The sequence below is a fragment of the Squalius cephalus genome (genome assembly GCF_949319135.1).
Source record: "Squalius cephalus genome assembly, chromosome: 9".
Lineage (NCBI taxonomy): Eukaryota > Metazoa > Chordata > Actinopteri > Cypriniformes > Leuciscidae > Squalius > Squalius cephalus.
Window position 1 is genome coordinate 26,856,064 of NC_137130.1, and position 15,618 is coordinate 26,871,681.

General features: G+C 34.9%; 1 protein-coding gene across 7 annotated transcripts in view; it reads left to right on the top strand.

The window, feature by feature from the left end:
- The window catches only part of myo16 (myosin XVI), a 231,488-nt gene that overhangs the window by 164,431 nt on the left and 51,439 nt on the right, over positions 1 to 15,618 (top strand). For all 7 annotated transcript variants that reach the window (XM_079881644.1, XM_079881643.1, XM_079881645.1 and 4 more), the window contains exons 23-26: positions 2,621 to 2,821; positions 3,023 to 3,098; positions 3,718 to 3,890; positions 12,101 to 12,181. In XM_079881644.1, coding sequence (XP_079737770.1) covers positions 2,621 to 2,821; positions 3,023 to 3,098; positions 3,718 to 3,890; positions 12,101 to 12,181 — 531 coding nt within the window. The remainder of the gene's footprint in view (positions 1 to 2,620; positions 2,822 to 3,022; positions 3,099 to 3,717; positions 3,891 to 12,100; positions 12,182 to 15,618) is intronic.

A 15,618-nucleotide genomic window follows, 5' to 3' on the forward strand; every position in this document is an offset into this window, starting at 1 on the left:
GCTAACACGCATCCAGGCGCGTTGAATTCCCTTAGGTGTCGCAAAGATGTGATAAAGCCCATCTTTTAGACTATGACTCTATTAGCCGTTTGTCAGATGTGACCATTTTATGAGTCATGAAATGACTACTTCTTTTGGTGGAGACCAAGTGACACAGCGGTTTACACACATAAGCACATTTTGTCTCGCCACACACACACTTGTGCTCTACCTCTCCTCACTACATATATTCTGTGTACATTTGAGGGGGTTTTACGGCAGTCTATTTCATGTTTTCACACATGTCCCTTGCTGATAAACAGCTGCACCAAGTCTGTTAAATTTGTTGTAAAAGATTTAGAAGGACCGTTTATTATCCCTTGGGCAGTGGATGCATTTTTTTTTTTTTTTTAAATAATCAACTTTAGGTTTAAATTTATATTATAAATGTATAAGGGAAATTTTATTTATTATGTCCTGTAACTGGTCAGCATTTCTTTTTTTGCCATGCTTATTTTTTATTTGTTTTTGTTTTGTTTTGTGCTTTCGTTTTGCATTTTTTGTTTGTTTTTTGTTTTGTGCTTTTAATTTTTCGTTTTTGTTTTGTGCTTTTGTTTTGCTTAGTGTTTTGTTTCGTGTTTTATTTTGTGTGTTTTATGTATTTTTTTGTTTTACTAGTTTTTTAAATGGTCCTGCAGTGTGTCAAATACATTTTTAAAGATGGAATTATAGAAATACAAATACTTATAAAGTATTATAAAATTGAAAAAATGCTGTAATAGTGAGTTTTATACTAGTTTTAGTTGAATTATGTCATACCACAGGGCATGCAAACTATGGGATCAAAGTATTTAATGCATTCTACTCGTTTTACCGTAGTAGTAATAAAATGCATGGCAACATCATCATACTTTTCTAAGTATACACAAGATCTTCTATAGGTCTTGTTTTTGGAGCAGTCGTGGCCTAAAGGTTAGAGAGTCAGACTCCCTGGGCGCAACAGTAAACATGGCTGCCCACTGCTCCGGGTGTGTGTTTGTCACGGTTTGCAGTGTGAGTGTGCGCACTAACTTGGATGGGTTAAATGCAGAGGACAAATTTGAGTATTGGTCACTATAATTGGCCTTCACATGTCACTTTCACTTTATGTAGGCCTGTTTCTTTTGAGTGACTAAAAATATAGAAAATAGGGACAAATAACACACTCAGCGGTGTTTGTTTATGCTATCATGATTTTTCAGTAGTAAGAATTGGTCAAAGATTGGTCAGTCCTTCCATGCTGCAGTCAGATGTATGTACACACAGTGTATATATATATATATATATATATATATATATATATATATATATATATATATATATATATATATATATATATAATATATATATATATACACACAGTACCAGTCAAAAGTTTGGAAACACTACTATTTTTAATGCTTTTGAAAGAAGTCTCTTATGCTCATCAAGCCTGCAGTTAAAAAAAAAAAAAAAAAACAGTAATATTATGAAATATTATTACAATTTAAAATAATGGTTCTCTTTTTTAATATACTTTAAAATGTAATTTATTTTTGTGATGCAAAGCTGAGTTTTCATCAGCAAGTACTCCAGTCTTTGGTGTCTTATGATCCTTCAGAAATCATTCTAATATGCTGATTTATGATCAATGTTGGAAACAGTTGTGCTGCTTAATATTTTTTTATAACCTGAGATACTTTTTTCAGGATTATTTGATGAATAAAAAGTTAAAAAGAACTGTATTTATTTAGAATAGAAATCTTTTGTAACAATATACACTACCGTTCAAAAGTTTGGGAACAATAACTATTTTTTTTTTTAAGAAATTAGTACTTTAATTCAACAAGAATGCGTTAAATTGATAAAAGGTGATGGTAACGATTTATATTGTTAGAAATGTTTTTATTTTGAATAAATGCTGTTTTTATGAATAAATGCTGTTAACGTTTTACTCATCAATGAATCCTGAAAAAAGTATTCCAAAAAAATATATAAAACAGCACAACTGTTTCCATCATTGATAATAACTGAGTATCAAATCATCATATTAGAATGATTTCTGAAGGATCATAAGACACCAAAGACTGGAGTACTTGCTGATGAAAATTCAGCTTTGCATCACAAAAATAAATTACATTTTAGAGTATATTAAAAAAGAGAACCATTATTTTAAATTGTAATAATATTAGTGTTTTTTTTTTTTTTTTTTTTTTTTTTTTTTTTTTTTAACTGCAGGCTTGATGAGCATAAGAGACTTCTTTCAAAAGCATTAAAAATAGTAGTGTTTTTCCAAACTTTTGACTGGTACTGTATATATATATATATATATATATATCTCCTACATAGCTGTGCTATAGTTTCATGTCTCTCATAGCACTCTATAGTCTTTTTCTTCTCATATAATAAAATAATAATTTCAACTCGTGCTTCATTTTGAAATAACTGTGTAATAAGCTGGTATAGTCAACCAGTCGCTATCATAAAATGAATCCCTTCAGGCTAAAGTTAAATTTTTGATCACATTTGAGTTTATTTTGCGCTATTGACCATCCCACAGTACATTATTCCTTTCTCATTTTACCGCAATAGCCCTCAGTGTAACTGTGTGTGTGTGTTACAGAAGCCTCAGGGTTTGCTGTGCATCATTGATGAGGAGAGTCAGTCCCTCAGGCCATGTGAAGTCAACCTTTATAAGCGAGTGCAGATACAGCTGGATTCCTCCTGTACGGACGCCGTCTCCCTCACAACCAAGGATGGCAATGGGAACCCCCCACCCAAAGACCAGGGCCCATCGTTTACTGTCAATCACTACGCCGGCAAGGTGGGTTACGGGAAACTGCGAGCTCACACATGCTCATGCTGAGCTCACGGTCATGTGCTCAGTCGGGGACTCGCACACAAACACAACCCCAGTCACACACTTCTGAGAAGTCCTCCGGAGAGTCAACACTCTATGTCATGCTGAGCGTGAGGGCTATTATTAGGGGTGAACTCATGTGTGTTTGTGTGTCCTATATTGCAGATGACCTACGACCTGACGGGCTCATTGGACAAGAACAAGGATGTTCTTCCCCAAAACATCTTGTTTGTTATGAAAAGTAAGGAATGGGAGTTTTGTGCTATTTTCAACCTGTCGATGTTCAATAAATTGGACCATGGTAACCGTAGCTCCTATCAAAAGCTGTACCGTTAAACATAGTTTAGTGTAATAACAAATTGACTATTTTGCCCAATATTTGCTTGTGCTGCACTTATTAGAGTATCAGGTAGCTTTCCAACATTCTAACTCTAGACGTGTTCAAATCAGTAGTGAATCAAGTCTTTTGTGTGCTGAGGAGCATTATGAGACTAATGTAAAGTGTTCAAAAGCAGTCACTTAAGCTGTTCCAAGTTAGTAGCGTCACTATTAACTAACATCTAGTTAATCCCCAACAACTGTAATCTTAACATCCGTCCCTGCTGCAGTGCTTTTCCTGGAAGTCTTGACATTCCACCTCCTCTCCCTCACGTTAAGCAGGTCAGAGGTCGGCATGAGGCAGGAGCGTGTGCACACGTTGAGATCTGAATGGGCCGCTGTTATGTTGTTTGTGAGGCTGTTCATGGGGGATGGTGTAAATGAGGGGAGACAATTAGCTCTGGCGCCTGGCGTAATTAAGCTCCAAACGTGTGTAGCCCTGTGTTTATTTTCTCTCTCCATCTCTCTTCCCCCTTGTGCAGCAAGCGAGAACGTGCTCATCCATCAAATGTTCCAGTGTAAGCTGACTCAGACGGGCTCATTGGTTCCCCACCACCAGAGGATGAAGCTTCGTGGGCCCAAAGGCACTTTGCTTAACAAGAGCACTACACTAAATCCTGCCAGAGATGCCAAGAAATATGTGGAACTGAACAAGGTACATATTACATAACTGTGGAATCTTCACAGCCTGTTTACACAAGCTTCATTTTTTTTTATTTTTTTTTTTAAGTATTTTCATGTTAGATATTTTTTTGTTAATTTGTTTTATGTATTTTGTTGTTTTTGTTTAAATAAAATAAAAAAATTTGGATAAATATTTTTATTTAAAAAAATATTCTATTCTATATTATATTTATTCAAATATATATTTTTAAATGTTATATAATATTTTATAAAATTATATAAATGATTATTTAGTTATTAAAACAACAAATAAAACAAAAATAAGTAAATACATATTTTTATAAAATATTTATGCACTTATTTATTTCTTATTTTTTTAAACATTTATTGCATTGCAACGCATTTTATTTATTTATTTATATGTTTCAATGTATTTTTTTCATTTATTTTTTTTAAAACAAAATAAATACATTATATTTGTATAAATACTTTAGGTATTTATTTACATATTTTTGTAAAGGAATTTTATTATAAAAATGTGTTTTATTTGTTGTTAATTTAGGTTTATTTAAATGTATTTAAAAAATCTATATTTTATATAATATATTATAAAAATATATATAACATATTATTTATTATTAATAACAAATATAAAAAAATGCGTATATATATATATATATATATCATTTTTTATTTATATATATATATATATATATATTATTTTTTTATTTATGTATTTTTGTTTGTTTTTATTGTGACAAAAGCAATAATGATTTGTTGAAAGAATGAAGAAAATTCAGCATCGGGTTTGATCTGAATTGTTTGGCTGTGGAAAAGATTCAACACTGCTTGGGATATTCAATAATAGAATTAACCAATACTTTTTGTTTTGCGTCATTTGGTCACATCAGACGTGTGAACAGACCTTTGTGTACTGTGTGTCGTGTGTATGTGGGCTTCCCTCCATCCACTATGACGTGTTTCTGAACTAGCGTTATGTTTGCACTCCGTGTGACTTCACAATCCTCCACAAACGCACACAGTGGCGATCATGCAACACATGACTCTGCCGCAAACAAGTCGGACATAGTCCATGACCAAACAAACCGTGCCTTTTCCCGAGCCGTTTTATTTTTAGCTTATCGAGCCTGTGCTAGGAAGTGACCTAAATTACACACCGTTACCCCAAATACATTCTGTTCATTGATCAGCTTTCCACATCCAGATATCCCATTCAGAGAAAACACAGGGCTTTAACCGACCACGTCACACCAGGCACAAACACACACACACAAATGCGTCACTCGGGGTGTTTGCTCTTCACACAGCTCTATCTCTTTGCCTTTCTCAGTCACCCTCCTCCCTTTCCTATACTCGCGGTCTGTTTTTCTCTCAGACTGAGTTTGTGTTTCAGCGATGTGCTGTCAGTCTCTCGTTTCACTCTTTCTCTCTGTCACAGGCATTAGCTCTGAGCTCATTTCTAGGGTCAGTCTCACAAAAACATGTCAGAATTCACCACAAAATCTAAAGAAACAATCTGAAATGAACAAATACTACCATGTAGTTGTAGAAACATTTAACAAATGAAATAATAAATCACTGTTTGTTTGTTTTTTCACTATTTTCACAGTATAGTAATGAGAACAGTAAGGATTATACGCCTTCAACTGAGAGTCCAGAACTGTTTTGTACAAAAAAAATAAAATAATTAAAATCTAAATTTATGTGTGTATAATGATTATTTGGTTACACTTTCATCTAGGGTCTAATTCTCAATATTAACTAGTTGCTTAAGTTATTAGTATGCATATTACTAGGATATTGGCTGTTTATTAGTACTTATAAAGCACATATTAATATTCTGTGTGACAATATTCTACGTCCCTTAATCCTAGTCAATACTGTACCTAAGACTTAACTACCTTACTAACTATTAATAAGCAGTAATTAGGAGTTTATTGAGCCAAAAGTCATAATTAATAGTTAGATATTAGTGAGAATTGGATCCTAATCTAAAGTGTGACATTGTTTTATCTGCTTTGCAATTTTAATGTCACATCAACGTGTACATTAATAAACTGCCAGATTAAGGACCCTATAGAATTCAAATATTTTACAACTTTGCACATGTCTTAACCAATCATAATGTATTGTACAGAGCCCACATTCGGGGGAAAAAAGCGTACATTTTGTTGCTATGAATTGCCATGTTATTGTTTTTTTTAGTTTGATCTCTCGTTTCAGATAAATCATGGCCATGTTGTACTAATTTGTTCCCTAGTTTTAGTCAAATTTTCATAAATGAGGGAATGAATTAGTAAAACGTGGCCACAATTTACCCAAAACAACTTAAAGAATTGGCCACAAATGAATAAGTCATGGTAATGTTCAGAATGTCTTCCCCCCCCCCCCATGTCATGTTTATTGCTGTTTTGAGTCTTTTGCTAATAGTTTATAATGTGACACAACTGTTTTTACCCCATTTCAGTCGTTTTGACAATTTTATCCTTGTATCCATCAAATTCCAAACAAAATGAGATGAAGTACCTTTCATTTGTAAAGTCTGTAATTTACTGTTATTGAATAAAAATAAAAATAAATAACTACGTAGTTTTGTAATAAATAAGACATTTTTGGGTTAAATTTCCATCGCAATATTGTGATCAAAGCAAACAGTGGTCAAAAAATGTCCTTCATTTTCTATATCCAAAATATGATTTCTTTATTCTTATGATTTTGCGGTGAATTATGACCCACACATTCTTGACATGTTTAATGAGAGTCACCCTCTAATACTGCCTTTTATCAATCAAATTTGACCCTCGCTTTCTTCTCTTTTGTCTTTGCTTCTTCAGTTCCTGTCTCTGTCTTTTAATCGTATATGCCATCTCTCCTTTCCTTTTCTTCTGTCAGTAGTCAGGTCAGTGCTGTGAAGTGTGTGTGTCATCGTCATCGTGTGTATGAGCGGTCTAATTGGCACAGTCTTATATAAGACACCCAGTACGTGAAGCTCTGGCACCCCTGGTTACCCACATATCCTGGTTACACTCTTACATAAGCAGTAATTCAGTTCTCATAGAGTGACTGGGACAGTAATATAAAGTAGCATGATGTGATCCTACTGCAGTTTCCAACAGAAAATCACAAATGAGTGGTTTGGTTTGATTTTTGATGAGAGAAATGGGATGAAAGGCAGATTTTATTTGACTTTCTTTTATAGTGTGTCCTGAAAATTTAGCATGGTGATGGTGTTTTCTGGGAATCAGGGCACCCCGAAGAGTTTTTGATTTAAACCAGCAGTTTGCTGCGAAATATAATCATTTTCTTTCCTACTGAGAGACTAAATGACTGAGCCGTGTCATCAGTGTCTGCCCTTTTCTACCAGAACAGCTGTTTGACTGAAGAAAAACAAACTGTTCCTTTTTACACTGCACAGTTTGTTTTTAAAGCAATATTATATCACTTTTAATTGACACTTATATATATAAATAATTTTGATTCTGACACCAGCTGTACTGAAAAGAACAGATAGTTGTCCCAACATGTTTGTCTTATGTCAGCAGATCAGTACTGGGAGAACAAGCCAACAGGCATGAAATTGCTCTGTCTTGGTATTATTATGTTACTTTTTATTATTTGCATTCATGCATTTGGTATATTATTTTAGCCAAAGTGACTTGCATTGCATTTTAAGGTATATTTTGATCAGTATGTGTGTTACAGCATATGAACTAAACCCATGAACTTGGCATTTCTAATCCATAAGAGTAAGATTTGTATTTTATTTTTATTACTATTAAGCAAGGGCACATTAAATTCATCCAATTTACAGTAAATACACTTATACTGTTGCAAAAGTAAATCTGTTTCAAATAAATGTCATTCTATAGGGCGCACACTGATAGGTCCTTTACATACATACAATCTTCAAGCAATCACATCATTACCGCATGGCACACGCTGATTGGCCTCTGCCGATTCTGCAGCCAATGAGATTGCTTGCTCAATATTTAAAGGGGACCTATTATGAAAATTTTAATAACAAAAAGGTGTGTTGGCAATTTGTGTACACATCCCCCCTATAATGGTAAAAATCCACCCACTCTTCTTTTTTAAATCCCCATAAATCATAAGCAGTGTCTCAGAACAAGCAGATTCTAGCATTTATGGCGTCACGTTGCACAGGCCCCGCCCACGACTGCTGACGGACTCTGCTCTATTAGCATAGACCCCTTCCTGAGTGAGCTGTACACAATCTGCCATGTTTATCACTTCGCCAGAGCATTTAACAGCAGAATTCAAGTAAGAAATGTGTGTTATTAAAGCTACTAAAGTTATTCAGTCAAAAGCAGTGAGTGATTTTCTGTTTTTCTAAAATAAAGCTCTCTATGAACTTGACGTGCGATGCCGCGCTGACTGACATGCATGCACATGAATCACCCAGACACACACACACACACACACGCTCAGATCAATATTGTAAGTTACTGCATAATACATTTTTAACTGGCAGAATAATACAGCATCATGACACACAAAGTCTCACTTTTAGCTATGTATTTTAGCTATTATAGTATTTCTAAGAGCAAAAACCTGAACTTTAACTATTGGCTTTACATCAAGTCAGCTGTCACTTTAGCGCGAGGTCCTGTGCGGTCACACACTTGGCACAGCACTTGCAATGGTACTGCCTGTAGCATATAGCATTAGCTCCTTAGCCTGAGCTAACTCGATCATGTTGAGCTAGGTGGGCGTGGTTTCAGCACCCACGCACCTCAGCTCCACCCACGTCCCGCCTCTTTGCCCATTTTTAGTTATCCGGGAGTGACGTGCGGTGACGCAAGGCCAAGATGGCAGTCCATATTTTTTTACAGTCTATGAGTGGGAAGCAGCAGCTCATTTGCATTTAAAGATACATCCACAAAAACAGCGTTCTGGGAACAACTGAGACTTGTATTACATCTTGTAAAAAGGGGCATAATAAGTCCCCTTTAACATTGCCATGTTCATAAACATGCTTAAACTATTTGGAGGGGTTTCATGATTGAAATATTGCTCATTTGATCTTTTGTATTCATCAAAGAATCCTGAAAAAAAGTATTGTTTTCTACAAAAATATTAAGCAGCTCAACTGTTTTCAACATTTATATGTGTGTATATCCACTTACTCCACTTATCTGGAACAAAATCTGCATGAATCTCACTGTATTTCATGAATCATGATGTTCAGATGCACTACAGACAAATAATCAGACACATAGTCATAAGTTAACTATAATTCAACCGTGACTGCAATCTAGAGTGACTTACAGTGCGCTATTTCCCAGAAATGACCCCCTTCAGGGTTAAAAGGGCACAATGATGATATAGCAGAACTGTGATGCCGGTAACTTTCCATTTTCTGAGTCACCTGTAGTTCAAATTAAATTAAGTGATTTTAGTACTTTACTATTAATGACCCAGATCCATTAAACCATTTGAACCATTCCCACAAATGACATGACTGTGATCCAAGTAGAGATTCAAGTACAGGACGTACTGTATCAGGATTATGAGGATGACCAGTGCTGATTTGGATTATGACCTATTGACAAAGGGAACGCATAGACACACTCAGCCTTTAACAGAAATACTGTCGTCAGTATTTCCCCTCTGGGTGAATATACAGAAAACTGTGTGTATTTTACTATGTATGTGTTTTTGTTTTGTTTGCTCTTGCGTGATTCATTCATAGCTCTTACAACTCGGTTGCCATGCCAACATCATCTTTAAAGGGCATGAAGATGAATAGTCACATCTAGAGCGCATCTCCTTCCTCTCTCTACTCTCCTGATATACAGTGGCCTTGCTAACACTAAAGCCATTCTTAAAAATGCATGAATATTATCGCAATAACAACATATCAATGAAAGTGACATTTAATTTAGAGAAACATAGCACAAGCACACTTTAAGCAAAACATAAAAAAAAAAAAAAAAAATTGTGATAAATGAAACTTATAACGTTATAAAATAATAGATGGATAAATAAAAAGTAGGACAAAATATCTGGACCCTTTCTTGTCAAATGTTTAGTGGATGTTCTTAGTTAATGTGATGTACTAAATCTGTGTGAACTTGAAGAATTGACTTTTTTATTCCACTAGTGCTACCTTAACACCAACTGATTTTAACCCTATAAAGCCTACTGGATCATAGTTGATGCGCACACTTCTAAGGCCTCTAAATTATCAGCATGATCAACACTGTTGTACACGATCTACTACATGCCTTCTTTCGTCTGATTGATAGTTTATGAATTTTAGCAAAAAAGTATAGGTGTTTATATATTTTTACTTGGTTATCCATCATTTTTTAGGGGGAAAAAATAATGTTAAAATGCGAGTATCGAATATGATACATCAGGCTTTTGAGGATTTTTTTTTTTTTTTTTTCAGTCATCATTGTATTGAACTACCGAACTTTGCTCATAAAAATTAGCATTATTAATTAGTGAGTCATTATTGAGAGATAAAGAGTGACAGCTGATATATCTATATCCATTTTATGTAAGTAGTCTGCTGTACTTTTATGAAGATCTCAGTATTATGTTTCCATCTAAAGTTGAAAATGTAATTTATGCTTAATATTGCATAAAACATCTGCGAATAAATCAGCGTTTCCATCCCATGTGTTCAAGAGAACAAAATCTTCACTTCTTGGGATATTGGCTCAAAATATCTAATAAAAATGGAAGTTGCTGCAATAGGGGATGCTACTGTGGCTCTTTTTTCCTACATCAGACTTGTGTCTCAGAGCACGCAGATGAAACGCTGTCATGTTATCTTGTGTTCGGATTCTTGGTTTTTGGGAATGCAGTCATGTGCGACAGTCCTGGAAGGGAATTAAAACAAATCATTTTGATGACAGACTTCGGGTCAGACATTTCAAAATGATCAAACCAAGTTTCGAGATGCTGTGTAATGAAATTGGTCTGCTGGTTAATCCAATCACATCCTCTGTTGAGGCAAAGTCTTTTGCTGCGCATGGAGGGATTTATGCAGTAAATGTGTTTCCATCGTAGTTTGTCTTTTTATCGGCTAGAAAATGTATCCGCCTCAATTGACCGCAATTTTTTTTATTTTATTTTTTATGCAATATCCCATAATGTGCATAAAAATAGGTGGATGGAAACTATTGAATTTACATTGCAAGCTATCAGAATTTCATCCTACTTTTTGACCATATAAATATGTTTTTGCTCAGTTTGGGTTTCTGAATAAAACTTTTTTTCTCTCCTTCATTATGAGATCCATATATCATATATGGTCCATAAAAGTGGTTCAAAAATCCAAATATGGTACTCAACGAAAAAAACACATGCAAACTTTTTTTAGATTTTGAAAAAAAAAAAAAAAAAAAGGTCATAAACTTCATATAAGGGTTCATATGGAAGCATGTTTCCGCCACAGAATAAAACACTGTAAAAGAAAATTGCGACATTTTCTCACAATTGCGAGTTTACATCTATTTTCGAGATATAAAGTCTGAATTGCGTGATTTAAAGCCTCAATTGCTTGCAAGTCTTGCAAGATATAAACTAAAAAATGTTCTCAATTACGACTTTTTATCATGCAATTTGGACTTTATTACACACAATTGCAACTTTATATCTCGCAATTCTGACTTTTTTTCTCGCAATAACGACTTAATATCACACAATGCTGACATCTTTTCTGTTATAAAGTCCAATTCTAAGGAAAAAAAGACTGACTTTTTTTCTCAGAATTGCAAGTTTATATCTCGCAATTCTGACTTAACTGTTAATTTATATAATGCAATTCTGACTTTATATCTCCCAATTGCGTGTTATTTAGTCAGAATTGCGAGATATAAACATGCAGTACCAAACAGTAAGAATATATCTTACAATTCTGACTTTATAACACGCAATTGCGACTTTATATCACACAATTCTGTAGTCACAATTGTGAGAAAAAAGTCCGAATTGTGAGATAAAAAGTCGCAATTACCTTTTTTATTTGTATTTCTGTGGCGGAAACAAGCTTCCATAGGTTCATGTCATAAACTGTCCCATTAAAGATGTTTCTTAAAAAATAACACGTTTCTTTTTTTTCTTTTTTTTTATGTGTCAGGCTTTACGTTAAGTAAATACAAAAAAAAGAAAAGGGATTTTAGTTAGTGGTAAATAAAGTTGGATGGATGGATGGTCTAAAAGTCTTACTTGTATTTCCCTCTGCAGCTCCTGAAGAAGAAGGGAGCGACGTCCTTCTTGCAGAGGCTGGAGCGCTGTGGTCCAGTCACTTTGGCAGTGCAGCTCAGGGTAAGTCCACAGTAGAACCACTTCCAGCTCCCAAACCTGACCTGATCCAACCCGGCCCATCCAGATGTTCATCGCGCTCCATGGATTTAAATTCCTCTTTCCAACAGCATTGGATCTCATAATAAAGCCTACAGATTCACAGCACAAAAAGTTGCCTTGCATCTAAACAGTATAGATCTGCCAGGAAGACATCTCAAAGGCCCATGTGTTTGTGGTTTGAACAACACTAGAAGTGTTCCAGTGTCGTGCCGGTCTCATAGGCCCAGTGTGGTTTGTGGCCTGCTGATGTTTTAGCGATTAGGGTGGGTGATTGTAGATGGAATTGGATTCTGTATGAATGAACAGCAGGCTCACTGTTACTGTGGGAGAGAAAAGCTCACTGATGTCTTCAACACACCATCACTGATCTCATATGTAGAGATGGAAACTATACATTAAAATTCAATACTTACAAATAATCCTATTTATATATAACAAACTTTTGAACAGTAGTGTATGTCTGCTGTACTGTTAAGATTCAAGAAGCTTTAGATGCTTCACAAAACATTGGTCTTTAGATGGTTATTTATTAGTGCTGTGCAACGATTAATTGCATCCAAAATAAAAGTTTGTGTTTACATAATATATAGTATATCTTAGCGCGTGTAAGCATGAACACATACCGGTACCTGCATACCGTTGGCATGAGAATGAGGTCATGATTAAAGCGAGAACATGTTTGCATGTGAACAAGAATGTGACGTTATTTTAATAGGGAGGCGTGTTACAAAGGGACACTTGCATTGGTAGAAAGGGAGAGGTGTGTGAGTTTACGTTGAAAACATCAGGAACAGGAATCAAGTTAGGTTAATGATTCTCTGTGAATGTCCGTATTTTAATATCTTATTCCTTATGTTTTAAGGTTTTAAAAATCTCAGTGGATTGCAAAATTTGTGAAAGGAATGTTTGGAAATTGTACTGTGTATAATTATTTTGTAATATATAAAATACACACACATGCATGTATATATTTAAGATGAAAAATGTATTATTTATATATATAAATATAAATGTATGTACAGTACATACACATATATTATGTAAACACAAACTTTTTAATATTTCCAAGATTTGTAAAACCTTAAAACAAAAGACATAAGGAATAAGATATTAAAATACGGACATTCACAGAGAATCATGAACCTAATTTGATTCCTGTTCCTGATGTTTTCAACGTAAACTCACACACCTCTCCCTTTCTACCAATGCAAGTGTCCCTTTGTAACACACCTCCCTATTAAAATAACGTCACATTCTTGTTCACATACAGACATGTTCTCGCTTTAATCATGACCTCATTATTCTCATGCCAGTGGTATGCAGGTATGTGTTCATGCTCACACGCGCTAAGACTACGTGACCTGATTTCATACCCTGTTTCTGCACCATGAGATGTAAGGGGTAATGCAGGGGTTTATGTGAAGAGCACGCAGTGTTCCTGTGTAATCTGTCCCCTCTGTTCAGGGATGATTACATCATAAAGAACATTCGATGCACACCGTTCGCACAAACACATGCGGTATTTATCCACGCCTAAATAGCTCCCAGACAAGTGCGGTAGAAGCAGCATGAAATCCTTCAACAATAATAAATAACATCTAAGCTAATGTGTTTTTCATTAGCGTTCACCCTCACGGAAAGATGGAACAGTCGTAATTGGCAGCTTTTTTTAGTTTGTCTTTGAATGGCTTATTGTACAGTATGTTACGGCCCGCGGCGCCGTCTTTCCCGTCTTGTTTCTGTCGGCTGGCGTCAGTAGAAATGTCACATGGCGATAGCAGGCTCATTGCCGACCGTGCTGACACAGCACAGGCTCATATGCCTGTGACATCATCATTTAGATCCAGCTTTTTTGGGTTTGTACCTCGTAAGTAAAGTACGGCCACACAGAATCTTCATGTGCAAAGCTCAGCAGAAACTTCTGCAGATTTACACATTCTACACATCTATCACAGTTTATGAAATATTTTTACACATTTTATTGCACTTTCCGCTACCAATATAACTAGTTTTTTCAGCTCCATTAAAAGCCCAAAGTATATGTAACAGAGGCTAGTAAGTAAAGAGCTGTGCAGGTAAAACCTCACTCCCCTGGCCTCAAGAGGCGCACTAGCGACTGACGCTAAAGGCTGTGGTCTTTAGCATCCATGCTAGTGCGCTCACCTCCCATGCCGGAGACGTTAAGGAAATATTTCACCTGAAAATGAAAATGAACTCTCCCTCTTGTGGTTCCAAATGTGGCATTCCTGTAGCTCAAACAGTAGAGCGTGGTGTTAGCAAAGCCAGGGTTATGAGTTTGAACCACTAAATGTAAACTGATAAAGTATATTTACCTTGAAGGCAATGTCGCTTTAGATAAAACCATCGTCCAAATGCGTAAATTTGACTGGTTTTGTGTACTGGCCGCTCTTTTCCATATACTGATTGTGAATAAGAATCTGGACTTTTAAGTTCCAAAGTGACAAAACAAAGCAACACAACAAAATGTCTATACAACCTATGCACTATATTTCAAGTCACCTGAAGTCGTGAGTCACATGCACAGCATTTATGGTTCAGTTAATTATTTATTTTTATTCTTTTTTTTGTCATTTCAGAGCTTGACTACGGAAGAGGATTAGGGCCAAGCAATAATAAAAAAATAAAACCATCTCGAGATTAAAGTCACTATAATGCGAGATTAAACTCGTTAAATTTCGAGAAAAAAAGTCGAAATACAATCTTGAGAATAAACGCATTAAATTTCGAGAATAAAGTCGTTGTGTTTCAAGAAAAAACTCGTTAAATTTCGAGAAAAAAGTCGAAATACAATCTTGAGAATAAACTCATTACATTTCGAGAATAAAGTCGTTGTGTTTCAAGAAAAAACTCGTTAAATTTCGAGAAAAAAGTCGAAATACAATCTTGAGAATAAACGCATTAAATTTCGAGAATAAAGTCGTTGTGTTTCAAGAAAAAACTCGTTAAATTTCGAGAAAAAAGTCGAAATACAATCTTGAGAATAAACTCATTAAATTTCGAGAATAAAGTCGTTGTGTTTCAAGAAAAAACTCGTTAAATTTCGAGAAAAAAGTTGAAATACAATCTTGAGAATAAACTCATTACATTTCGAGAATAAAGTCGTTGTGTTTCAAGAAAAAACTCGTTAAATTTCGAGAAAAAAGTCGAAATACAATCTTGAGAATAAACTCATTACATTTCGAGAATAAAGTCGTGTTTCGAGAAAAAAAACTCGTTAAATTTCGAGAAAAAAGTCAAAATAATCGTGAGAATAAAGTCGTTGTGTTTCGAGAAAAAAAGTCGAAATGAAATGTTGAGAAAAACGCATTTGATCAGTGTTTTATTTTTTATTATTATTACTTGGCCCTAATCCTCTTCCGTACTTGACAGCTCCAGTC